Source organism: Fukomys damarensis, unplaced genomic scaffold (genome assembly GCF_012274545.1).
Source record: "Fukomys damarensis isolate Sample0158 unplaced genomic scaffold, DMR_v1.0_HiC HiC_scaffold_23, whole genome shotgun sequence".
In the NCBI taxonomy this organism is placed as follows: domain Eukaryota; kingdom Metazoa; phylum Chordata; class Mammalia; order Rodentia; family Bathyergidae; genus Fukomys; species Fukomys damarensis.
This window is the reverse complement of record NW_022900935.1, coordinates 64,926,595-64,953,814: the sequence shown is the minus strand read 5'-3', so window position 1 is coordinate 64,953,814 and position 27,220 is coordinate 64,926,595. Positions and strand designations below refer to the sequence as shown.

General features: G+C 52.5%; 1 protein-coding gene across 4 annotated transcripts in view; it reads right to left on the bottom strand.

The window, feature by feature from the left end:
• Positions 1-989: 989 nt before the first annotated feature.
• Positions 990-27,220, bottom strand: part of Narf (nuclear prelamin A recognition factor) — a 26,911-nt gene continuing 680 nt past the window's right edge. Inside the window, exons 2-12 of one of the 4 annotated variants that reach the window (XR_779153.3) lie at positions 26,422-26,502; positions 23,255-23,398; positions 21,094-21,226; positions 18,319-18,453; positions 11,665-11,783; positions 10,173-10,302; positions 9,203-9,266; positions 8,459-8,596; positions 8,113-8,270; positions 6,944-7,323; positions 990-1,662 (exon numbers count right to left, since the gene is read on the bottom strand). Coding sequence is in view for 2 of the 4 variants with exons in the window: in XM_033767896.1 (XP_033623787.1) it covers positions 7,082-7,323; positions 8,113-8,270; positions 8,459-8,596; positions 9,203-9,266; positions 10,173-10,302; positions 11,665-11,783; positions 18,319-18,453; positions 21,094-21,226; positions 23,255-23,398; positions 26,422-26,502 (1,344 nt within the window). In the remaining 2 variants the exon portion in view is untranslated. Of the gene's footprint in view, positions 1,663-5,254; positions 5,987-6,211; positions 7,324-8,112; positions 8,271-8,458; positions 8,597-9,202; positions 9,267-10,172; positions 10,303-11,664; positions 11,784-18,318; positions 18,454-21,093; positions 21,227-23,254; positions 23,399-26,421; positions 26,503-27,220 lie in introns of those variants that run through there. The other 3 variants (XR_779152.3, XM_033767896.1, XM_033767897.1) reach the window with 3 other exon arrangements.

Sequence of the window (27,220 nt, the reverse complement as noted above, 5' to 3'; positions counted from 1 at the left end):
GTGAATGAAAACCACCAGCACCGATCCAAGAGCCTGGGCCTGTGTATCCGGCACCACTAGAGAGGCTGATGTCTGGCCCACAGGGGGAGAAGGCCTTGTCTGCCTGATCAGGGTTTTTCCAAGGCATGGCCTTCTCACCCTCCATCCAAGTGAGACTCTGACACTGGCCTGGTCATGGCTGAGCTCTCAAAGACTCAGTCGTCCCCTAACTCCCTGAATGACTGGATTTATCAGACTCGGACATCACTTAGACCCTATGGGCAAGGTTCTGGCTCACAGGTGTGCAGCCCCCAGCCGGTCATGGCGCTTAGGCCAGGGGGTGACCTGTACCCTGGGGTGCCACCTGAAACAAGAAAGTGGCTTACTCCTAGTCAGCACACTGACTGTGCCTCAGGAAAACAAATGCAAGCTATCAAGAGCTCCGAAAGAGCATGGTTTCTTCTACAGATTACACAGGCCTTTCATTGTCCAAAAGAAAGTATGGTGATACTTGGTTCACAAATCCATTTGTGCACAATGTGGTTCACAACAGAATGTTCTGGCAAAATTTTGCTGCCATTCTCCAACTCTGTATCAGGTGACAAACACAACTGTGCTGGCTATCTCCTTGCTCTGACACATGGTTGTGGCTTCCTCTAGTCAAGATCTCAGTCACAGACAGACCTGCGAAGCTTTTTTGTGTATTTTTTTTAACACATACAGTACTGTACAGTGTTATTCAATCCAGCATGGCTCCAAGGAAAGTGCAGAGCAAGCACAGTGGTGAAAAGAAAGTGTAGAGTGGTAATGAAGGTGACAAGTATGTGCAGAGCGAGAATGGCAAGAAGCTCAGGGGTAGGGCCAGGGGTTGAGCTCAGTGGTTCTGCTTCCTGCCTTGAAAGCACAAGGACCCGAGTTCAGTCCCTGATACCAAAAAAAGAAAGACAACACAAGAAGCTCAGGGGTTCCGCTGCATGCTTCACAAGCGCAAGGTCCAAAGTTCGAGCCCTGGAAAAAAAAAAAAAAAAAAAAAGTCATGATGAAGTCAAAGATCTCGTCTGTCTGGAAGAATAAAGATGCCATTGGGGAGAAATGTGGCAAAGGGGTGATGATGTTAATCAAACAGAGGACACTGGTGCAGGAGAGGTGGAGAAATTTTCATTAGTGTGGCACAATGAGAAACAGCTGACCGGTGCTAGCCTTAGTGAAGCCTATGATCTATGGAAAAAGCCAGGGAATGCACAGTGGTTCACTGCGAGGAAACCCCTCTATGAGCGCAACAAGCGATGGATTTAAGCCAGTACAGGGTGGTTTGATAAATCCCGCGAGAGAAGTGGCCTCCACACTGTGCTGACATGGTGAGGCTTCCAGCCTGACAAGGCCGCCGCAGAAGCCTACAGAAAAGGATCCGTGCAACTCATGAAAGCAGGATACTAACCCAGCAAGTGTTCATGCCATGAGACGGGGCCCTTGTGGAAGAAGGCAACGGGACCTGGGTCACGCAGCAGGAAAGAGCGAGCGGCAGAAGGCATGTGTTGAGGTGTATTCCACCGACGAAGAGGACAGCGGGGAGGCTGCAGAGATGTGACTAAATCCCTGGTGGAAAAGGGGAAGGCGTGCCAGGGTTTCTGTGAGCAGCAGCAGCCCAACACAGCAGTGCCGAGTGGAGTGGAGGTCTTGTTTCTGCAGGGTTAGGCATTGCAGGAAGACAGAATTTTCATCAAAATTGACCCTGCAGCTAAGTGACAGAGGAGAGATCTCCCGATGTCTTATGGAGGGGCCTCTTCCTCCAGACAGTGACCTCCCACCCCTTCCTGTCCTTCAGAAGTTGCAAGCAAGGTTAGTGTTCTCTCTTCCTACTGCACTGTACTTTGTTTCCCTATTTTTGTGGTTAAAAAAATACATCTGGAACCCAGGCTTGGTGGCACATGCTTGTAACCCCAGCACTTGGGAGGCTGAGGCAGGAGGACTGCTGCAAGGTTGAGGCCATCCTGGGCTACACAGTTCAATGCTGGTATGAATTATAGAGCAAGACCCTATCTCAAAAAACAAACAAAAAAAAAGACAAAAAAAAAAATTGGGCTGGGATTTAGCTCAGTGGTACCACACCTGCTTTGCAAGCAAAAGGTCCTGAGTTCCATCCCTGGAACCAAAACAACAAAAAGACCAAAAAATACAACTGGTTCAGAATGGACTAACCTTATTTACCTTGAACCTTATGGGAAATTCTGATTCAGTTCACGACCACATTTGTAGGGATCAGAACAGATGAACCTTATTTACATGGAGCCTTACAAAGAAATTTGATTTGGTTCACAACCAATTCAGTTCATGACCAGAATTATGGAACAAATTGTTCGTAAGCTGAGGTACCATCGCAGGCGGGTTCAACAAATAGGCGAAAGGGCAGGGATTTAGCTCAGTGGTTCCAACGCCTCGCAAGCACAAGGACTGGAGTTCAATCCCCAGTACCAAAAAAAACAAAAACAAAAAACGAATAGGCAAATCTCAAAAGGTGGGGAGGGGCATCTGCAAGATTCAAGTGTTCCCTCCAGTAAGACGAGCAGGCTCTTAAAGGAGTTGGGTGCTTTCTTATGCCTGGCCTGAAGGTTAGCAGTGTCAAGAGATTCACTGAGACAAACATTTAAAATTTTTCCCCAGTAGTCTCTCTCTCTCACACACACACACGCCCACGTGTGCGCTGTTAGACACAGAGGTGATAATGATCATCAAACAAGCCTAAAATGTAGCAGTACAACTTATGCCGCCTTTTTTGTTTCTTGGAGACAGGATCTGGCTGTGTAGTTCAGGCTGTCCCTGAACTCGTAGCAGTCTTCCCAAGGGCTGGGATGACAGGTGTGCCCCATCACACCCGGTGGATTTATGCTCCTTGATTTATACAACTGCATCTCTCCACAAGGTTGCAGTTCTTCAAGCAGTGACATTCAAACACCCTGGAAATTCTCTGGATAAAAACGGAGCCTCTTTGGACAAACTGCAGTTCACAGGCCATCTCTTCCCTTCTCAGCCTCCCAGTGCCTGGCAGCACCGGTCACGTTTGGGGTGCTCTTCTGCTGTGCTGTCCTGCGCTGCCCTTCTCATCTTCCTCCTGCAAGCACGTGGGGAGAGCGAGCCTGGCCCATGAAAGGCAGAGGCAGGAGCCATAAGAAGGCTGCCCCACTCGGGGGGCGGCGCCTCAAAGCTCAGGGCCATCGGCCCTGCTGGCCTCCTCTAGTGTGGCTCACCACAGGCTGGGTGGCATAGTGGGGAAGTACTCAGCACGCAGGACGCCCTGGGTGAACAAAATGAAAAATGAGAACTCGGCCCCTCATGTGATCCTTGGTTTCGTGGAGGTTTCAGTCTCCCTGAGATGCTGCCTGGGCTCACAGGACTCGCCGCACGGATGCCTCCCAAAGTTTCACAGAAAGACTATGCTAACCCAACAGATTTCCAGGGGATTTGTCTAGAATGTTCATGGGAGCAGACCACACCACACTGAAAAGGTGGCTGTGAAAGTGTTTTCCTTTGAACCATAACACAAACCCCAAGATTTTCTTTTTAAAATGGTACTGGGTAAAGACGGGCTCAGGACCCTCACAGTGCGCCACAGCCTCAGCCCTTTTTAACTTTTTCTTTTTTTAAATTTTCCCTTTTTTGAGATAGGGTCTCTAAATTGCCTGGGCTGGGCTTAAACTCAGTCCTCCTGAACTGCAGAACTGTAGGAACGCACCACTGCACCTGGAAACACCAAGAATTCCTGACACTTTATTTTGATTTTTTTGGAGACAGCACCTCACTAAGTAGCTGAAGCTGACCTTGAACTCTCGGCAATCCTGCCTCAGCCTCCAGTGCTGGGATTAACAGATGTGTGCCACCACCCTGCTGGTGGACACCTTAAACAGTTGTGTGTGGAAATAGCTTCTCTGGCCACAGGGAAGAAGTGGGAAGCACAGGACTAGAGCACTTTACTCATAACTATCCCTATTGGGAGCCACTTCTCACTGACAGGAGAAACGTGGTTTCTTATTCTTTGAAGATCCAGCAGCCATCGCCAGCACACAGAGGGTCTCTGCCGTCCAGGCGAAGGGACACTGGGCCAGGCAGGATGTCTTCTCTGACTTGTTTATAGCAACACCAGAGGGCAGGAAATTATTTTCCCTGTAAATTGAGACCACTGAGGGGAGGCAGCAGGTCCAGAGCCTGGGTCCAAATTCACTGCAGGCAACAATGGTGCAGCGGGAGCACTGGGCCCACAGCCGAGGATGACAGAGCGCATCCTCTGCTGGAGGTCTCTTCTCCTGCCCAGTGACAGGCTTCCCTCTCCCATGCCAACCTACCCCAGGTCCGGGTCCTCACTGAGGGGCAGGCAGAGCTCAGCAGCAGCTGTTTCCCTGGTGACCAGAAGCCCCCTGGACTGTCCAGTGATCTGAGATCAAATATCAGTGGGACTCAAGTGGTTGTCCCCTGCTCCCCTTTTCGCGTACCCGATTTGGTCCCCAGCCTCACATGCACAAGGCTGGCACTTCTGTGTGCAATGGCACTTTGGGCTGACTCCGTTTGTCCTGTGGTTCCAGTCGGCCCTCCCCTTGCCTCTGAGCCATTCAAGACCCCATGCCTGGGTTTGCTCCTCTGGGTGCCACTTGGGCACAGGGAAGCTCACTGTCACCCGACACCCCCAGCCACCTCCCTCTTGTCTGTTAACCTGAGGTGTGGCTGCCAAGCGTGCAAGCACCCACTCTTCCCTGACCACAGTTTTTAAGTAGCACTGGGGACTGAACCCACTTTTTTTGCACTGAGCTACATACACTGACCTTTTTAATGTTGAGATGTGGTCTTGCTAAATGGCTAAATGCTCAGGTTGGGAGGGTAGGCCTTTACCACCTGCCTGCCTCAATATCTCTTAAAAACCCCTTGCCTTGCCCATTTTTGGGCCAGATAAAATTTGTATTTCAGGCTAAGTAAAATTTTGCCTCTTTCACATGCTCTCTCTTTCAAAATACATGCTCAATTTCATTCAGAAATGTCCCTGCTGCACATGCCTGTAATCCCAGCTCTCAGGAGGCTGAGGCAGGCAAGGAAGATAGATTCAAGTTCAAGGGCAGCCTGGGCTACACAGTGAGTTGAGGGCCAGCCTGAATTACATAGCAAGACTCCATTTCAAAACATCAAAAAAAAAAAAAAAAGTATCTCCCTGTATCTCAAAGTGACACTAAGGTCTCTGCAGCATAGACTCTCAGTTTTTTTTTTTTTTTTTTTGTACCAGGGATCAAACTCGGGTCTTTGTGCTTGTGAGGCAGGTGCTGGAACCACTGAACTAAATCCCCAGCCCTAGAATCTCAATTCTTGAACATCGAAATGGAGTGTTACTTGCTTTGACAAATGGTGAGATTAGGAAAAAACCTAAATGTTGTGTGCAGAGGCAGCGTGGAATTACAAGTGCTAGCCCATTCTGTAGCCAAGTGAGGACCACCTGACCACGCACACATCTGAGACCACAGGACACCCTCCAGGCGGCCACCACCAGGCGGCCACCACCTAAGAGTTTGCCCTGCCTGGCCCCAAGCTGGCGCCAAACGGAAGCAGTGGCAATAGTGCAAGACTGCTGGCCTTCACTCAGGAAGGGTGCGGGAGTCCCAGCTCTCAGGCCAGCATGCGTGTGGCGCATCCCAGCTCTGCCCGCTAGACCACAGGCACTGAGCAACAGGGGTGGTGGCATCAGGAGGGCAGCCCAGGTGCGATGGGGACGGGAACCCAGGCTCGTCCACCCACTTCTGCCCCGGCTGCCGACACCATCCCTATCCCCCTGCTGTGAGCTGCCCTGAGCAGGCCCTGTCTGTGGGATAGAGTGGAGGAAGTCTCTCCCCACTACCTTGGGCCTGCACGTCACCGCTGCAGCCTGGTGGCCGTCAGCTGCAGCAGGCAGGACAGCTCCTTGATGCTTCCGTGGGGACACAAGGGGCTGCCCAGCTTGGACTTTGCCGGGCTTGCTCCACTCCATTCTCTGCAACTGTTTATTTCACATCGGTTACTTTGGGGATTAACACCCGACTACATAATATTGAAAGCAAAAAAAAGGATGCAATTTAACACGTCCAGGCACCACCCACACAGGTACACAGCAAGCACACTTGTCCACACCACGCCCCGCGCAGCCCATCCTGGTGCTCATGCCGCAGGGGGAGCCTGTGTGCAGCACGGTCCCCTGAGCCCATGCAAGCACACTTGTCCACACCACGCCCCGCGCAGCCCATCCTGGTGCTCATGCCGCAGGGGGAGGGCAGCAGCAGGGCAGGGGGCTGAAGGGCGCCATTGCAGGCACAAGCGGACCATGCAGGGACAAGAGCCGCTGAGGACACTGGGGGAGAAGCAGCCCCTCCAGCGTCAGGCCCTATGGACATACGCCAAGACCGAGGGGTGAGGCTTTTTTCACCCTGTACAGCTCCAGCGGGCCCTCAGGTCTCTGCTCTGCTAGTGACCTCAGTGACTCCCGTCAGGCCCTGTCCCTGCTGTGAGGTGGTGTGAATCCAACTCGAGCCTGGATGCTCAGGGTCACCCTGAGGCCAGTGCCACCAGTGACCACCCACAGGCCTGCATGCACCATGGTGAGGCTCCAGGAGGGTGTGGCAGTGTGGTCATGGCCACTGTTGCCAGAACTTATAACAGAATTGCATGAGGTGAAAATGACAGCACCCTGGGCAAGGTGCGAGAGCACAGCCTGCCCCCAAGATCCAACTGAGGCCCAACTGAGGCCACAAGTGGCCACTGGCCCTGCAGCCAAGCCCTGCCCTGCTGCTTCTCTAGCAAGGAAGGCGTGGTTACCGGCTTGAGCTCTTCATGGGACACCTGGAGTTTTTGAAATCTAAGAGACAGTAGGCTGTCCCTGTCCCCTCTCTTTGGGATTTTTCCCAATCTTGTGATAAAGGGACACTTGGGCTGGGGAGCTCCTCCCCTGATAACTACTCACGATGAAGATAGCACCACAGATGCTGCGGTTGGGAGCTGAGAAGGAAACCAGAGCGGCCCAGTTTCCAGAAGGGCCAGCTCCTGGTCAGTCGGCATGGCCCTTGCCCTGCACAAGCCGGCCCTGTCCACCGGGTCCGGGTCACCACTTCATGTCCAGGCTGGCTGTGCAGCGCTCCGGGCTCTGATAGGAGGTGTGCAGGGTCTCCTGGGCTCTGAGGGAGTCGGTGCCCTCCAGCCACTCCTGGTATAGCTCCTGCACGTGAGCGCTAGACTCAGGAGGTCGCACGGGGATGTCTGCATAGATGCCCTCCATCTGGCGCAACAGGGACTTGTCTGTGTGTCCGTCCTTGGTCTGCGCTTGGCCCCTGCCGTTTAAGCACCCTAAAAGACACACACAGGCGGGAAAGGTCTCATGAGGCTTCACTCAGAGCAGACAGTGCTGGGGTAGGAGAGGAAGGGAGGGAAGAGAGCTGGGCTCCCACATGTCACAGCCCAGCATGCCTCTTACTGGTACCCATGGAGGGGTAAACCACTTCCTGTTTCACCTTAACCTTTAGAACCAGGCGGTTTGGCCTGCAAAGCTGGGTTCCTGCCCTAAGAATTATCCAAGCCCAGAGCCTCTAGGAGCTCTGAGCAGACCAGCCTCCTCTCAGATATGCACATGATGCCACCGCCTGTCTGGTCCCCACTCAGCCCTTGGCACCCTCATCTCCTGTGTCTGCAGTGCCTGTCTGGCCGAGTTTCTACTCATTTCCTGTCCCCCTCCACACTCACAGTGGTCCACTGCGCAGGTAAGAGTGACCATCAGGGATTGGCGCCCTCCCTGATACAAACCCCTATGCCATCTGCATGCTGTGTCCCCTCGGTGCCCCTCACCTGCCTAGGTCACCACAGACTGTGACGGTCCCGAAGCCAGGGTTGGGCTGTGCCCTTCCCGCTGCCTCCTCTCACAGGGCCTTCAGACCAGGCTCTGGCTGCTCTTGCAGCCAGTTCCCTTTCTGCCTTGACATGGGCTCCTGGGCGGGGCTCCTTGTGGTGTATCCCCAAGGCACACCAGGGGCCTTGCCCCACTGCGCATGCATCACACCTCCTGATGGGGAGGGGAACCCAGAGGTGAAGACGTCTACCAGCTCAAGCGCGCCCACCCTGCAGGGCTGGCACTGCACTTACCACCAGGACACGCCAGGACCTCCACAAAGTGGTATGGGAACTTGCCCTTCCTGAGCTTCAGGACCAAATTCTGGACGTTCCGAAACCCATAGGCAGCAGCAAAGCGCAACAAAACCTCTCCATTCTTTTCAAGGGTGACCTCCTGGAAGTCTTTGTTCCTATAAAATGAACAAGGACGCTGGCTGTCCAGTCCTCCAGGTCTTGAGCACCATTTTTAGTCTAAGCTGGGAATGTCAGCAAGATAGGGCCGGTGGGGGATGCTGAAGGCTGGGTGTAGACTCCCAGAGAGCAGCCTCCTCACCAGCCACAGGCCACACGCAATGCACACCCGCGCCCTCCTCGGCACCTCAGGGAACAGTAGGTGATCTCCTCCACATGCTCGTTGAACAGCTCCTTCGCTGCATGTCGGAAGACGTGTGCCAGGTGCCCATCCGAGCCAGCACCCTCGTGGCGCCTCACCACCTCCTCCTGCACGTCTCCGAACCTGGCAGGCGGGGGAGAAGGCAAGACCTCTGCTGAGGAGAGGAGGAACCCAGACTCCAAAGTATCAGGTCCGAGGTGGCCACTTGAAGAACTATATACATCTTTATAAATACTTAGACTTTGAGGAAAACTGCCCTGAGCTTTAATTATTGACATGAAATTCTATCTTGGACAGGCAAGGTAATACTCACTGCTGTTCACTGATTTACTGGTGTGACATGAGTGTGCCTGCCTGTGCCCAGGTCAGCGTGAGGACTCCTAGTGTCTGGCCAGGCAGCCCCAGCAAGGCCAGGGACTGAGGGAATCACAGCACCAGATGGGTACTGAACACAGGATGCAGCCGAGAGAGCCGCAGCCCTGCCCCACATGGTGTCTGCACCGCCATCACAGGGGGCGCCACTGAGGCCCTGGCAGCTCTGGGGAATGGCGGCCCCTCCAGGTCTAGACCACACTCACTTAAACAGCCACAAATCTAACCGGGTTGTGGTGGGGCCACCAGGGGACAATGTGGTTGGGTCTCAAAGGAAGGCAGCCCTGGGACTGGTGGGTGACTTGAGGGCTCACAGGAGGCCCAGGCTACCGGAGGAGCCCTGCAGAAGCCACTTACAGAGTGTCCACAGCAGCGTCCTTCACCGAGAGGTCACTCTGCTCCATCATCTGAGCGATTTCGCCTGCAGATGGGTAAAAGGAATGAGACTGTGGGCAGGTGGCCAGGCTTCTCCCCTGGAAGGACACTCTACACTAGTGACCAGGGACACCCTCCCTGCTATGTGCAACCCCTACCCGACAGCAGGAGCAGAGCAACACAAAAGGAAAAGCAGCAACGAAATGTAAGGACAGAATCCTCTCCCTTCAGCCCCTGAACTACAAGCAAGTGCTCCATGTCAAACCCAAGTGCGAGTCTTCCACGTCTGACCCCAAACAGGCTGTGCTTATGTGACACACAGTCACTGCAGCCACATCAGCTGAGTGACAGTCCCGAGCCAAAGATGCTCTCCATCCTCAAAGACACAGAACCTGCTGGAGGTTCTAAAAATAACATCTGAAAAATGCCACTGGTGTGTGGCTGACGGCAACGTGACAGGAGCAGATGTGTGGTTTTCACTTCACTCTGCATATAAAAGCTTCTCGCAGGGCATGGTGGCACACGCCTGTCATCCTAGCACACGGGAGGCTGAGGCAGGAAGATCACTGTGAGTTCCAGACCAGCCTGGGCTACATAATGAGTTCCAGGTCAGTCTCAAGTACATAGTGAGACCCTGTCTCAAAAAACCAAAACCAAAACCAAAATCAAAACCAAAAGCTTCTCTCGCCTGGTTGTTAGGAGACCGAGGGTCACACGTGACTTTCTCTGCCCAGGGATATTACGTTACATGGGCTGAGGTCCAGGCCAGCTGCCTGTGATTCTGGACGGAGCCTGTCAGGAGGAAGACAATGCACAAAATGCCATCCTTCTCTACTTGCAGGACATCAGACCTAAGGATCCCCGGCTGTCCCTGCACAAATGGGAGTGTCGGGCCGCTGTCCAGCCTGCTGGAGCCCTCGCCAGTGTCCAGGCCTAACTGCCCACCTCTCACCTGAGGTCAGCACACAGTCGGTGCCCCGGGTGCCAGGCAAAGCAGTGGCGAATCCCTCCTGAAGAGCCTCCAGCTTCTTGTCATAGCAAGGGGCCACAATGGCATGGAAAATCTTCTCTGGAGGCAGGTTCTGTGGAGCAGAGCATGCCATCCCTGGGGCTGGTGTGGAAGCAACCAAGCAACCAAGGCAGCTTCTAGTCGGTGCTCAGGGCAGGAGGGACCACAGAGTGCCACCCCTCACCCCACCCCACCCACCTCTTGTGGCACTGCCTCCTGACAGCCAAGGCAGGGCTCCCGTTCTCCACACTCCACACCGAGTGCACACGCGTGTGTGGCCTGACTCTAGGCAGCTATAGTCACTAAAGGCCCAGCTGCCCAGGAGCCTCTCAGGAAAGCCTGCATGCCCCCGGGGGCCAGAGCACCTTTCTTCCTGAGCCAAGAACAAGGGTAAAACAGGCAGGCGCAGGTGAGTGTCCTATCTGGTGTACCTGCCTACTTTCTTAAAGTTGCTCAAGTGACAGCTTCCCAGGCTGGCCCTCTCTGGGGGCCGTGCTGAGACAACCAGGTGACCCAGGCCGAGCCACAGTTGGGCAAAACAGGAGCCAGCAGTGACCCAGGGACCCCTGCAGTGATGCCTGGGTAGGAAGCCCCACTGAACCTGCCCGGTCAGCCCTGTGAGTGGATTAGGCAAGAGGCGGCCTGAGGCCAGGCCAAGCTAACTGTCCCCAGCAGGACCTGCAAGAGGCCCTAGAGCTCTTGGCTCCAGCAGGGAAAGGCAGGCAGGCAGGCAAGGGAAGGGGAGATGTACCACCACCAGCTTAGCACACACAGCCTGAAAACACGTTTGTAATCTGCCAATGCTGGTGACTCTGTGAGATAAGCAGGAAAGAAGAAAACATTCCCTGTGTTAAAATAACAAGGCTTCCCCATAAGTGTGGTTCTTCAGGCTGGCTTCAGTGTTTAGAAGATCCTCACTTCTGCTGTCTTCACTAGTCACCACTAGATATGCTCCTCTGAAGGAGGAAGGACAGTGTGGAAGCCACAGCAGCCAACCAGGGCCTGGGCTGCGGCAGGCCGTGGGCAGAAGGGGACAGACTTCAAGGGGCGGGCAGGAACCCGGGCTGGATCCCACTCTGAACATCATGTGAAGACCGGGCCAAGACTAGGGCAGAATCGCACAGAAGTCACAAAGGGACTCAGGTGGCACCAGAGAAAGAGGTGACACTCCGTTCCCTGTGGGACAACAGCCCCGGCCCTCTGGGAGACTGACACAAACCAGGCAGTAGCATCTCTGGAGGTGGCTGGGCCTTCTTCTTCTCACTAAGGGGGCACTGTTTTTACTGTGTGTAGAGGGGTCCAGGAGCAAAGGTGAAGGCGAAAGGCCAAGGTGAGAAACATGGGTGCAGGCTCTGGTCTATAAGCCACCATACCTGAGCTTACCCTGGACACTGAGACCTCTGCTGCCCCACAGTCCCTGTGAAGATCAGCTTACCTGCTGTGTGGCGAAGTAATCCTTCACTAAGGAGCCCATGACCTGCTGCGGGGACTTGGCGGTGCACAGGTGGGGGGTGACAGGGTGGCCCAGCACCCGCTCGGCATATCGGACCCAGCCTGGGGAGAGAGCCCACAAGGTCAGCTCCCCTGCTTGTCAGCAGCAGGCTCCACGCAGACCGTCCTGGCCCATCGCTCGTCCTTGTGGCTCAGTGGTGAGCCCAGGAAATCAGCATGGCTCAAGGCTGCTGGGAAATGGAGTGCCTTGCAGGCCCCGAGGGAAAGCGCTGACTGAGAGAGGTGTGACGGTGGGCAGCAGGTCTCCGCGAGGGAAAGAGAACAAGCTTCAAGGAGTAGCCACCAGCAGGTGAGCACCGTGAGATCCACCCCGTGAGGTGCCTGAGCCAAGGCAAGCAGCCACAGCTCAGGCGGGACAGCAAACTGCGGGCTGACAAAACTCTGCTGATCTGCTAAGAGCCTTACGAAGTGACAAATTTGCACTCCCTGAGGAAACGCCACTACCAAATGTGCACTGTGCTCCCTTCCCCTCTGCATGGCTCCCGCTCCCGCTGAGGGCCGCCCTGGTCAGGAGGCCGTGGAGGGGACACAGTGAGCGCCATGACCAAGCCCGCCAGACCAGCCTGGCGACTCACGTGTGCATGAGGACAAAACAGCGTGAGCAGAGGGTACCGGATCCTGCAGGAAGCTATGGATGGAAGGTGCTGCAGACTGAGGCCCCAGGCGGGAGAAACCCTAGGCACCAGGGAGCGCCGAACATTGCAGACACCTGGTGCAAGAAGGACGTTCCCTTGGCCCCGTACTGTGCTCAGGGGTTTTCGGAGGGAGTCAGGTCACCATGCTCTGACCTTGCTACACAGCATGAGTCACCGTCTGCAGACCTGGACATGGTCTCTGGAGGACAGCAGCCAAGAGCCTGCTGTGGGCTAAGTGAAGACTAAGCAGCCTTGGGTACTGTGCAGGATCAGGCAAATACAGGGAGGTGGAACAAAAAAACCAAACCAAACCAAACCCAAAACAACAAAACAGCCAGGTGCAGTGGCGCACACCTGTAATCTCACAGCACTTGGTATGTAGGCTGAGGCAGGAGGATCCCTGCAAACTGGAGGCCAGCTTGGACCACAGAGGGAGACCTTGTCTCAAAAAACAAATAAAGAAAAAATCCTCCTCAAAAAGAGAGGTGAGTGCTGAGCCCAAGGAGGATGGCTGCTGGCCACTGCAGCTGAGACCAGACAGTGGGGACATGGGCGTCAGTGAGAAGTCCAGGTCCTCGGGGCTCGTAAGTGCCTCTCACTCAAGGCTGACAGTAGACAGCTGCCTTTTCAGCAGTGCGGGAGACGGAACCCAGGCAGCACTGAGAGACATGCCCAGCACCCACCACCATTTTTTTCCCTTAGCATTTGTGTAATGCAGGCTGGTAGCTCAAATTCACAGCAGTCCTCCTGCCTCAGCCCCCTAAGTGCTGGGATTACAGGTGTGTGTCACAATGCTTGGCTTCCCACCTTTCTTAAATAAATTTTGAAGTCTTGGAGAAGTTTGACTCAGGCTTAGTTTTAAATGATGTCATTGGCAAACCAGGGCCAGAGGGTGCTTTCTGCCTCTAGGCTGAGGCTGCTGTTCTTGGTGCTTGCAGACTTCCACCCAGAGCCAGAGTCCGTGTGGGGGCTTGGGCCAGGATGCTGAGGTCCAGGCACCCCATGATGGGGTCTTTGCCCTGCAGCCCCTGCTACTTGTAGTGAATGCTGGCGGCCCTTCGGACATGCCAAGGGACCCAGGCATCTACAATCCCTCGTGCCCTGCTCTGAGCTCTCTCAGCCTCTAATAGAGGGACTCTCACAGGCAAGACAGAAACATCATCCCTAACGGAGAGCGTGCCCTCCTCCTCAGGTCTGGGCGAGGAGGATCCTCCGACCCTTCCATCCGAGCTCCTTGCCTGTGGGGTGTGGAAAGCAGAACTTGGCTGCCACAGCTACACTGATGAACTCCACGCCATTGCCCTTTTGTAACAAAATGGAAGACCTTCGCACTGCCACTTTAGCTGCCACCTCTGGTTCTCCAGCTCATCTCTGGGTTGCATCGCCTCCTTGGAGCTGAGTACTCATACAGGATATTTAGAGAGCCCCAGCTGTCTACCAGCTATCCCGGCAAAGCCGCCACTTCTCTAAAACCATACACAGCTCCAAAGGGCATGTCTGTGGGGGCCAACAGCAGCTTGCTCTGTTAGGTCAGTCCTTGCATCAGACCCTGTTCTGGCAGGAAACAGAAACAGGAAAATACCTGCCCTGACCATGCAGACTTAACTGAGCTCTGCGTACTTTGCCTGTTTACTGTTTGCTACTCTGGTATGGAATGCTGTGTGGAAAAAAACTTCTAAATGTCATAGCCACAGAAATCAGGTGCCAGTCTTGCCGGAATCCATGCCGTAACATAGATGAAATGCCTATCTGCTTTCAATGTGGAACTTACAAGGCCATGGGTATTAAATAAGCTTTGAGTCACAGGTCAAAAAAAAAAAATTTTTTTTTGAGACAGGGCCTCACTAAATTGCTCTAGCTATCCTCAAACTTGCAACCCTCCTGCCTTATCTTCCTGTGTAGCAGAGATGACTGGCATGCACTACCATGCTGGGTTTTTTTAATGAGATTTTGTGACTGAGCACTTGCCATGGAGAAAGACGCTGGGCCCGTGCCTTGATCACTGGAGACCCTGCCTCAGCATGAAGAAGTGCTGCCTCGGGCATGGTAGCACCAGTGTATCAGGAGCACCCCCAGGGGGCTGTGGCATAAGACATCCCCCCACCACACCTTGGAGTAACCCCTGAAGCATAAAGTGTCCAGAGTAAGTGGTCTGCCCTGAGCTCTACACTCCTGGGGTAGCCCCTTGGCAGGAGGCCACCCCAGGATCCTGAGAGCCTCACAAGGCCTCAAAGCTGGGCCTGGAAACCACCCACGTCCTCCTTCCTCTGCTGGGCACTGCAAAAAATTGAAGCCCAGCAGGGTGGCACCCTGGTTGTGTGGGAACTAGAAGCCAAGAGCAGCTGCAGGCTGCCTGAGCTGGTCTTTGACAAGTCCCAAGGAGGTGCTGCAGGCGGCTGCGGGCCCTGAGCCAGGGAGCCAGCACACGGCCACCAAAGGTCCCAGCCGGCACCACCACAAGGGCAGCTGACGTGGGGCTGCTCTAGTTACCTCACCTGTCAGCAAGAGATTACGGTAAAGCTGCAGCTCTGAACCAGACGCCAGCACCCTTTCTCTGGATTGGGGCTGGTACAGCCCTCAGCCAGAGCTTGGCACCTCAGGAAACCCTGTTACCCAGAAGAGGGCCCCGAAAGGCAGCCAGTCTTAAACTAAGGCAGGACCAGTGGCAAGGAGCTGGTCTTCAGCCGGTGACTGGGGACAGAGATTAGGGACACATACCCAGACACACTGTCCAGCGTTTCCCCACCCAGCTCTCCTGCTGCCAGGAGGAGGGCATGCTCATTTCCACAAAGATCTGAGACATGTGTCTGTTTGTCTGGTGAATCGAGCACTCTATTCTTGGTTCCCCTAGCAGAGCCTAAACACATGATAGAGGAAGTCTTTGCTTAGGGAGCGCCTGCCCTGCTCTGCTGAGTGGAACCATGATGTGAACACAGAGATTAGAATTGGTGACGCCACAAAGCTGCCTCTTCCTGCAATGAGGGGCAGATCTGACCAACACTGCCTTATGCTAAGAAGCACGTGGCCTGCAGCATCATGTGATGGCCCTGGAAAGGTACTCGAGCTGCTTGTGGTGGAGCAGCACATAGCTGCAATCCCAGCATGTGGCTGAGGCAGGATCACCATGAGTTCAAGGCCAGCCTGGATCACAAGGTGAGACCCTCCCTCCTCAAAAAGGTGCTCAGGGGAGATGGAGACACAGGAGCCCAGGTATGTTCCTAGCTCTCAGTTGTGGTAGTTAAGCCTCTAGGCCTGAAAAATCACCTAGGATGACAGAGGGCTAAATCTGATCCCTGCCACCCAGCCAGTGCCTCACGCTCACACTCTCTCCCCAAGACAAGGTCTGGCTGTTACCAGGTTGGTGCTGGACTCGGGGCTCAAGTGCCTCTCCTGCCTAGGATCCCAAGTAGCTAGGAGCACAGGGCCACACCCCCACAGCCACCTTAGACTTCTGTCATAAAGATCTGTGAATCCTAACCCTGAATCAACCATGAACCTCAAACTCGTCACCAACACTGCCTGCCCAAGGAGGCCAAGGCAGGGTGAGGTACCACCTAGTTAATGAGTTAAGCAGGGCAGCCTCATAGAGAGAGGGAGAATTTTCTCGTGGTTTTATAAATGGATAGAAAGCATTCCAAATTCTTTTTTTTTGTTTGAGAGGCAGGTGGCGGCACCACTGAGCTAAACCCCTGGAGCTCAGCATTTCCAAATTCTAAGCAACCATGTCAACATTTTATTTTATGAGATCATAATCCTCATGATTAAAAGTCACATGTATAATGCTAGAAAATCAGGAAACCATGATGGGGAAGGAGGTTGACTGAGAATAGAAACACGAACAAAGCCCTGAGCACCGCAGAGCCCACAGCTAGCGCAGGCTGCACAGCCACCCTGCACTCGTGGACCCTGGAGTGTGGAGCAATCCGAGTGAGCCTCACTCACCGGGACGATCATTCCTTCTTTCTTCCCTACATGCTGACCTGAAAAGTTTCCTTAATCCCACACCTTCCATTTCTTCCACAATGGAAGAGTCTGTGATTATTTTCTACACCTGATACGATCTGAATGTCCCCGTCAAAGCTAATGTTGAAATTTGATCTCCACTGTGAGATAATGAAGGCGGAATCTTAATTCAACTATGATATTTGGAAACCATCTCGGCCAGTGGCGGTGAACCTATGACACAAGTGCTGTTTTTCTCCTAAGAAGAAAGATCTTAGTGTACAAGTTGTGTTTTCTAAGCTAAAACCTCAGTGTTCAGGTTTAATTGCAGCACTGGCACTCTGAGATAAATAAGTGGGTTTTGGGTTGCAGTCTGGGCACTCTCTCTAAAAGGTTCACCATCACTGGTCTACGGTAAAGGAGGCCAATGGGTCTGTGGCTTTTTAAAGTGGAATGGAGGTCTGAACTAAGACCCCCCACTTTGCCATGTGTGCCCGTGCTGCCATGTGACTGCAGAGTTCCCACCAGCAAGAAGGACCTCCCAGATGTGGCTGCAGGACCTCTCTCTTCACAACTTTCTCAATGTGAACCTTTACTCTCAGCTGGATGTGGCGGTACCTGTGTGTAACCCAGCACTCAGGAGGCTCATGCAGCAAAGACTAGTCTGAGGCACATGAGTTGAAAACCAGCCTGAACTTCATAGCAAAACCCTGCCTAAAAAAAAACACCAGGGGATGGGGATTTAGCTCAGTGGTTCTGATGCCTGCTTTGCAAGTGCAAGGACCCGAGTTTGATCCCCAGTACCAGAAACAAGCAAACAAACAAAAAAACACCTGGCATGTGGCATTCTCTTCTCATCTCAGCTCTCAGGAGGCTGAGGCGGGAGGATCACCATGAGTTAAAGAGCAGCCTGGACTACACAGTAAACTCAAGGCCAGCCTGAATTACATAAGGAGACCCTGCCTCAAAAAAAAAGAAAAAAAAAAAGAAACAAGCTGGGTGTGGCGCATGCCTATAAGCCTATAATCCCAGCCAGGAGGCTGAGGCAGGAGGATTGCTGTGAGTTCGAGACCAGCTGGGACTACATAGTGAGTTCCAGGTCAGTCTCAACTACACAGTGAGACTCTGTCTCAAAACAACAACAACAACAAACCGAAACAAAACAAAAAACCCAAAAATTTTTGTAAGTTATTCAGTGTATTATTCAGGTATTTCAAAATAAAATCTCAGGAACTAAAATTTAAAAGTGATCTAGCCAAGTTTAAAAACAGGATGTGTAGGGCCGGGGATTTAGCTCAGCGGTTCGGCGGCCTGCCTTGCAAGCGCAAGGACCCGAGTTCAATCCCCCAAGTTCAATCCCCCGTAAAAAGAAAAAAACACGATGTGTAATTAAAACATTTGTAAAACAAAACAAAATAAAAAAACAGGCCCTAAGCTGGGCAGGTGGTGCATGCCTGTAGTATCAGCCTGCTGAGAGGCTGAGGCAAGAGGATCTTAAGTTTGAACTCAGCCTGGGTGACAAAGTAAGATCTTGTCTCAAAATAAAAAATTTAAAAAAGAACTGGGAATGTAGCTCAGTGCAAAGGCCCTGGATTCAATCCCATATGCCACAGAAAACAAACACAAAAAATACCACAATGTTTGCTGCAGAAATTTCAGAAGTCTGTATAAATGAATATGAGGCCTCAATCAGGACCCATGGGGTGGCCTAGAAGTACAGCGCCCGCCGAGCACGCCAGCTCTGGGTTCAGCACATTCCCAACAGCCATTTCCGTGTGTCCGGTGCCAGGCAGCTCTGGTTGGAACTCAGTTGCTCCTGCTGGCTTGAAGCCCTGGTGGTCTGTGCACGGCTGTCCGTGGGCAGTTTCAACCACCGGCGGAACTGGCAGGCACAGTGCTGTATTCATTTTTACACCCAGCGCTACAAAAACCAAACACCAAAAACCTTAACTCAGGCCGTCCCTGAATCACCCAGTCACTAAGCTGGAAATGGGCCTCACCAGGGCAGGCGGAGGTCAGCATGGGCAGTGCCCGCTGCTCGTCACTGTGCTGATGGTACCGACGCACAAACTCTTTCTGGCTCTCCAGGATGCTGAAATCTGCAGCTATCGCCATGTCAAACACATAGTGCACCCCTGCGGGAAGGAGGAAAGGAGAGTTTTTCAGCACAGCATGAGAGCAAACCCAGCCAGACTCATTTCTTTTTCTTTTTCTTTTTTTTGAGACAGGGTCTCACTGTGTAGCCAAATCTGGCCTTGAACTAGAGGCGATCCTCCTGCCTCAGCCTTCTGAGGCTTGGGACTTCAGGCATGTGCCACCATGCCTGGCTCAGCAGACTCATTGTTATGGCCTCATGCACACAAACCCAGGAAACAGGCTCCACAGCGTCCACCTCCTGAGCCAGCCCTCCTGTTCCTGATGGCCCCACCTCAGGATGCTGCACTTCAAGCCTCCCCATGGAGCTATCTTATGTGAGATAGGGTCTTGCTAAGTTGCACAGGCTGGACTCAAACCGGTTTGTTACGATCCTGCTTCAGCTTTTTCAAGGTGGGATCACAGGCGTGTGTCACTGTGTCTGGCTCCATTTCTTTCTTTTTGTGATACAGGGGATTGAACATAGGTGTACTCTAACACTGAGCTACTTCCCTAGACCTTTTAATGTATTCGGACACAGGGTCTTGCTACGTTACCCAGGCTGGCCTCCAACTTGCAATCCTCCTGCCTCAGCCTCCTGAGTAGCTGTGACTTTAGACATACACCACCGTACCTGGCTTATTTTTGTTGTTTCCCAGCACTAAGGAGGCTGAGGCAGGACACTGTGAGTGGGAGGCCAGCTTGGGGTCCACAGTGAGTTCAAGGCCAGTCTGAGATATACAGCAAGATCATTTCCTCCTGCCTCAGCCTCCCAAGAGCTGGAATCACAGTGTGCATCACCATGCCCAGCATCAATTATTTATTTGTTGTTGTTCATCCAGGGGATTTAACCCAGGGCTTTCACACTGAAGTAGATCCTTAGCCCCCTTTTACTTTGAGGCAGGGTCTCACTAAGTCACAAAGTTGCCCAGCTGGGCTCAAAATTGTGATCCTCCTGCCTCATCCTTCTGGAGTGTTGGGATTAGAAGGGTGCACCACCATCCTGGCTCAATCACATAGTTAAAAATTTTCCCCAAACAGCATCTTTCACCATGGACAATATGGTCTCTGGTGATGCTGGTCAGTATGGCCTAGCTAATGAGCTAGGCCAGCCTGGACTCTCTGAAGCATGCAGCCAGGACTGACATCTGCAGCCCAACAGGCTGTCACCAGAGCACTGCAGGCTGTTCCTCATACTCGCCTCTTCTGAGTGTCATTGCAGCATTAATCTCCTACACTTGTACGCCTCTAAAAAGCCACCACAGAGCCAGGTGTGGTGGGGCTTCCACTCTGGGACACTGAGGTGGAAGGATCACAAGGTTCCAGCCCAGCTTGGGCAGCTTAGTGCCTCAGTGAGTCTCTGTCTCAAAATTTAAAAGTAAAATACAAAAGGCTGGGGATGTACTCAGTACAAAGGCCCCACGTTGAAGTCCCAGTCAGGACCAGCAGAAGAGAAGGCCATTAGAGTACACAGAGCCTTGCTAGCGGACCACCTGTGTTGTCCTTCACCGAACTGTCTGCTGGCCAAGCCGCACCCTGCAAACCACCGACAGGACAGGAGCAGCAGGGCAGAAGCGCTCCAACTTCTAGGTCGTGCATTCCAGTGTGGACAGCTTACATTAGCCACGTCTGTCTTGTCTTTCTATGTAGCTCTGGCTGGCCTTGAACTCGTGACATTCCTCTCCGTCCCCAGGTATGTGCCATCACACTTAGCTTGCTTTGTGTTTTTCCTGGTGGTACTGGAGATGGAGCCCAGGTCCTCTGCACAGAGCTATATCCCCATCTCCCACATACTTTTTCTTTTTCTTTTTTTAAATTTTGAGACAAAAAACATGTCTTGCTAACATCTCCAAGTTTTCCAGGAAAGAACTTCTGTTCCTCCTGCTTCCGTCTCCTAGGGTGCTGCCAGCTGACTGAATTTTTTAACTGACTGCCTTTCACGGAAAGTGCACACACCCATTCCCACCCTACAGAGCTCTCAGAAGAGCTTCTAGGATTTTTTTTTGTTTTTTGTTTTGTTTTTTTTGAGACAGGGTCTCACTATGTAATTGAGACTGACCTGGAACTCACTGTGTAGCCCACGCTGGTCTCGAACTCACAGCTATCGTCCTGCCTCAGCCTCCCAAGTTCTGGGATTACAGGCATGCACCACCACGCCTGGCTTGGGTTGTTTTTTGTTTTGTTTTGCTTTTGTTTTAAGACAGGGTCTTGCTGTGTAGTTCAGGCTGGCCTTGAGTCTTGTGGTTCCCCTGCCTCAGCCTCCCAAGTGCTGGGATTATAGGTGTGCGCCGCCATGTCCATCAGGAGAGCGTGAGGAAGCTAGGCACTAACACTTCAGATGTGACTGGCACATAAACACGTTCAGTGTATGTTTTGCATGTGGAGGCTGTTGGGCACCTGTGGGATCTACCCACACACCTGAACCTGTCCCTTAGTGCCCACTGGCAAGCAGTCTGTCTCCACTAGGGAAGAGTCAGCCCCTGAGGCTGGGTGCAGGGCACTCAGGACAGGACCCTCTTGTGGTCCGCAAGACTCTCCCACAGGCACCCTCCCTTCTATCATGAAGACTGCGTCCTTTAGGTATAGAGTGTGCCCCACATCCTCTCAGCATCCACCCACAGTAGCACAGCAAGGTGGCTCACCCAGGCTCTTCAGGAAGCCACAGAGTCGTCTGGATGCGTCAGTGACGCTGAGGTTCAATTTAGCAGCGAAATAAGGCAAAGACTGAGGACACACAGACACGACCAGCACTTTGTGCTCTGAGGTATCACATTTCTGAAGAAAGAAGAAACAAGGAATGTCATACGTATATGCTGATTACATGAGGAAAAAGACTTTGATGAATGATTCAGAACAGAACCCAACAGATGTTCGATGAGAAGACTAATAGATGAATACTAGCAGATGCAAGAAAAAAGAAGAAAAAAACATGATTAAAAAGTTAGGCTGGGCATAGTAGTACACACCTGTAATCCTCACACTCTGGGAGGCTGAGGCAGGAGAATCATTACAAATTTAAGGCCAGCCTGGGCTACATAGTTTAAGGCCAGGCAACTGCATAGCAAAGCTGTCTCAGGGGTTAGGGATTTAGATCACTGGTACCACTGCCTACTCCCAAGTTCGATCCCAGGTAACAAACAAAACAAAACAAAACTCTCTCAAAATAACAAACAAACAAATAAATAAAAATAAGTTCAGCCTAGGTGACTTTGTGTGACCGTCTTAAAATAAAAAGGGGATGGGGATGTACCTCAATGTGAAGGCGCTGGGTTCAATCCCTAGTACTGGAAATGAATAATAAATTGGGCTAAGGATATAGCCATACAGTCATAGAGTATCCTTAGTTTTTTTTGGCTACTGGCATTGACCCCAGGACCTTTGTGCTGAGCTATATTTTATCCTTATTTATTTTTAAAATAAATTTTATTTTACCTTATCTCTTCCCCCACCAAGCTCCCTCCCTATCCTTTTCTTTTTTTTTTTTTGGTACAGGGATCGAACTCGGGTCCTTGTTCTTTCCAGGAAAGTGGCAGAACCATTGAGCTAAATCCCCTGCCCCCCACCCTTTGAGACAAAGTCTTACTATGTAGTTCAGACTGCCCTGGAACTCACTATGTAGTCCAGGCTGGTCTTGATCCTCCTGCCTCAGCCTCCCGAGTGGGATCGCAGGCGGGTGTCACCACACCAAGCTTATTTTATCCTCTTTAAACTTTTTTTTTTAAAGGCAGGATGTCACTGTGCAGTCCAGGCAGGTCTTGACCTTGTTTTGGATCCTCCTGCCTCTGGCTCCTGAGTGCTAGAATTCTAGCCTGCACCACCACACCAATGGATATTTTATCCTTAAATTTTTTATTGTGAGACTAGGTCTCACTAACTTGGTAAGTTGCCCAAGTGAGTTCAACTTGTAATTCTCTTGCCTCAGGCTCCCAGGGTGCTAGGGTTACAAGTGTGCACCACTACACTGGCTCACACTGTGAATCTGATATCAAGTGTGGGCAGGTAGCTGGATGTTGCCATCAGCCGCTGCACACTTCTAAGGCTGTTCAAGAGAAGGCTGATGCTGCAGACCAAGCCCCGTGGAGTGCACCAGAGAAGCTGCAGGACGCAACGCGGCAATTGCCATTCCGCCTCTGCGGGAGCAGGTGCGTAGCTGGGGTGGGAGCCCCGGGCCGGAACCATCACTAATGCTTAGGACAGAAACAACGTTCCCACAGGAACCATCACAAAGGCTGAACAGATCATCTAAGGAGCCAGAGGGTGAGTGACAAACACCGAGTTGGCTGCGTGGCGCTCATCGGGTGGCGGCCCCAAGACAGCAGGTCCACCCTCAGGAGGGGGCCCTAAACTGAGGCCCGCAGGGTCATGCCTGTCTTCTCCTTCCCTTCTGCTTCCTGAAAGCCAGTGACAACTGGGAGGGAGTTCCTTGGGGAAGGCAGCAGGGACGCAGGAGGAGGGAGCCTGAGGATGGCGCTGCCTGAGGAGCCTCGCCTGGCCCTATCCTCTCATGGGCCCCGGCTCATCTCTGAAATCACACTGCTCACATGCTCTGGGTCTGTGACCTGACTGTCTCAGGCTAAGGCCGTCCTGCAAGCCAAGGAGACCTCTGGGTGGACCAGTGGTCACCACGGCCCGAAAGCCTGCGAAGGAGTGGATCTGCAGGGAGAAGGAGGTGTGCCATAGCAGGGGACTTCAGTGATGGTGCAGCAGAGGCTTCTGTGGACGAGAAGACACCTCTCACCCTGACACCCACCCCACCTCCGGCCGCTTCCCAAGCGCAGCATCAGCGAGAGTCCAGCACCATACCTTACTAAGGTTCAGGACTCGGAAGAAGTCCTTGGCATTCTGCTGAGAAAGCTGGGCTCCTTCCTCTGCAGTCACACAGCTGTCACATGCTAGGCAGTCACTCAGAAATATCTTGGCATCAGCTAATTTATGGAATTCTCCTTTCTGTGGAAGAAACTGACCTGATGTTAATATGTGCTCTTTAAGGGCTGGGGATTTAGCACAGTGGTGCCGCCGCCTGCCTCGAAAATGCAAGGTCCCAAGTTCGATCCCCAGTACCAAAACAAACAAAAGTGTGCTCTTTAGAGAGGACATCAGGAAAATGCTTCTCGGAAAACAGAGACAGTACAAGGGCAGGCCTAGTACTCAAGGAACGGTCTGGTCTGAATAGCTCATTGCGGGGTGGTGGGCGGCACCTTGCCCAGAGCACAAGGGGAGCACCGGTGCCAGCACTGCTGTGTGCAGAAAGATGATACTCCTGTGTGCGGCCAGCCACCCGCTCTGGGACACCGTTTCCCCATTCCTGGGGCCTCTGGCTTTCCTGCCGGGTTCCTCAGTCTCGGCATGGCCTGGGTTCACCTAGTCCGCAGAGCTTGCCAAGCGCTCTCCTTCCAGGACCAGGACATGGTGCACAGCGCCCCTGGTTCAGGGCCTCCAGCTGCATGTGAACAGGTCCTCAAGCCATCCAGGACTGAACTGCAGGCACCTATGCCGGCCCGCCTCACTGAGGTGGCGCAGCTTCTCACCTGGATGCTGACACCACAAAACCTGGGCTGTCCTGACCCCTCTGTCCTTCCCTTCCAGACTGGCCCTTGTACTCACTTCTGGGCTCTGCAGGCCCCAGAGATTTGCAAGAACACAAACCACTCCCAACACCCCCGCACATCACTTCACGCTCAGGTACGGCCACGCTGGTCCTGTGTCCCCGCGTTCCTCTGCAGGAAGAGCTCCTGAGAGCTCTCTTCAGGATCCTGGGCTATTCCTTCCCCACCTCTACTTCCTTCCTACCCTTCCTCCTCCTCCTCGGGCTCTGCACCGCCTTCTTATCTCCTTAGCCCCCAGCAGTCTGTCTGCCCTTCCAGTGCACTCTTGCTCCAGGCCTCGGGATGGCTCTCCAGGCTCCTAAGTGGATGTGCCCAGCAGCTCACATCACCAGCCCCAAATAACCAGACGCACACCCGAGGCTTTCCCTTGCCGTGTGTCCCCCTGCCATTATCCCAGGCAAGGGAAACCACTACCTCTGCTCTGACCACGCTGACCAAGCCCCAGGGGGGTGCAGCTCCATCTCAAGGCCATCTTGACTTTGACCCTCCATTCAGGGTACCTGCACCAACCCTTCCCAACCCCTCTTCTAGCTGACTCCACTGCTGAGCTGAAGGAACCTGCTCAGGCTGTGCACAGGCCTTATCAGCCTTGCCAGTGCCCTGGGAGGGCGGCCACCCAACTCCCCTTGTCAGTGATAAGGAACGGAGCTGCATCTCTGTTAAGGCGATGGCACCGGGGCAGGCACGGAAGAGCCTCTAGGATTTGCTACTGCAGAGCCCTTACTCTGACTGTCTCGTGGCCCCAAATCCCCCCTGCTGTCTGGTGGGCAGCTCTGGGCACTTGTCTCATGCCTTGCTGGCCCTCAACCTCAGTCCCCACAGCACTGGCACACAGGGTAACCAGAAATATGCCTGATGCCTATCAGATTAAACAGTACCTTAGAACTACTAAACTGAACTGGGTGTGATGGTGCCCGTCTGTGATCCTAGCACATGGGAGGCCAAGGCAGGAGCACTGTCGACAGACTGAGGCTGGCCTGAGCTCCACAGTGAGTTCAAGGCCAGCCTAAACTGCACAGCAAGACCTTGTCTCGCCAAAAAAAAGGGAACCAACACTTGGGAGGCCGAAGCAGGAGAATCACTGCAAGTTTGTGGCCAGCTTGAGCTATATAGTGAGTATCTATCTCAAAAAATTTTTTATTTAAATAAAGAAGGCCTGGGACGCCGCAGAGGACTCTGTCCAAGGCAGGCTGTGAAGAGTTAACCCTACAGTTGGCTTATTTATAGAAATGAGTCTGGCTAAATCCTACATGCCCAGATCAGACTTAACACACCCAAATTCCATTCCCACACCTAAAATATTCCAGCTAGAAGGACAATATTCTAATTACAATCATATATTTTGTCTGTTCTGTTCCTAATTTGAGAATGCTTTGTCTTGTCCTTTATGAGCCTTGTTTACATCAATTTCCATAGAAACCACCATGTTGCCTTTACCCCAATTTCTTGCCAATAAAAGTCAGTGCCTGGAACTGTCCAGCACCTTTGTCAGTTGCACCAGCATTGGCCGTCCTGGCACCTTGTTTTCACTCTCTTCGTTCTGTCTCTTAGTGTATTTTTTTTCTTAAGCCTATGTCTGAACATTGGGCAGGTGGAGACTGGAACCTGACTGCAGGGGTCTCCAGCAGGATGTAGCGTAACTGTATAGCACCTCTGGGTTCAATTCCTCGTATACAGCTAGGCGTGGTGGCACAGGCCTATAATCCTAGCAATGGAGAGGCCAAGGCAAGCAGGAAATATCTCAAGGCTAGACTGGGTTACACAGTGAGTTCAAGACCAACCTAAATTACAGAGGAAGTCCCTGTCTCAAATAAACAAAAAACAAAACAAAAAAGGAGGGTTGGGGATTTAACTCAGTAGTTCCATCACTTGCCTAGAAAGCACAAAGTCCCAAGTTAGATCCCAGATACCAAAAACAATAACCACCAAACAACAAATGCTTAAAAAAGACAAGAAAAAAAATCTCCTCATACACAACACTCTACACACAACAGATTTGAGGTTTAAATATTACACTGCCTTTTTTGTTGCTTATGTAGTATTTTGGCTTAGTGTGGTTGAAAAGATAGGCTGTGGGGTTTGGGTGGATAGCCCTGCATGTGGCTTTTAGTACCTTCAATTTTACTTTAGTTTTTCTTTTTGTTGAGACAGGATCTCACTGTGTAGTTTAGGGTGGCCTCGAATTCACAGTGATTCTCCTGCCTCAGCCTCCCTGAGAGGTGGAATTACAGGTGTGCACCACCACACCTGGCTTTACCTCAGTTTTTCTCCCAGCAAAGCTGTGTATGGTGACATGGGCTTCCAAACAGGAGAAAAACAGCAGCAGCCTCTCTGGCTTGACATAAAACTGAACAATCTACTTGCCTCACCATTCTCCTGGGCCAGACTGGGCACATCAGGTGACACGTTCTCTCCATCATCGGTTTTTGTCTTTTTATTACATTCCTTAGAAGAAAATAAAACATTGTTAAAGAACAACTTTTAACCTAATTCTCCTTGTTTACAAAAACATACTGTATATACATTAAGCTCACCTCAAGAACTCCTTCCTAGAGAATTAAAAGCAGCTATGTGCACATGCTCACCTCTCCACCTGTACTGTCTGCACTAAGAACGAACCAGAAGTGGTGTAGCCTTCCACCACTAGGCTAATGAGCGACTTTTTCAGACACAGGGACATTTAGCACACGACACAGCTATTACAAATCATGCACTAGAATTATACGAAATCCTCTGATTCAGTGCTGAGTAAAAAATAAAACAAAGCAAAGGTCTAATCGAGTGCGGCGGTGTATGCCTGTAATCCCAGCACTGTGGGAGGCTGAGACAGGGAGCGCAAATTCAAGCTTTGGGAGACCCATTAAGTAAAAAGGGCTGGGGACGTAGCTCAGTGCAACACACACACACACACACACACACACACACACACAGCAGTGTCTATGCCGGGATCCACCTTCTGTCACAGCGCGGAAGTGCGCGCGGGACCCGAGGGTCCCCCGAGTTCCTCTCCATTTCGAAACAGCTCTCCTTGTCACTATGGCCGTGTGAGGTTCTGGGAGTGAGTCACCCACGCACCTCTGCCTCCGCGGGGACCGGCCGCGAGCAGGAGGGCGCGGACACAGGCGCGACAAGGCACTCCTTGCGGCCCGCGGCACAAGCTGAG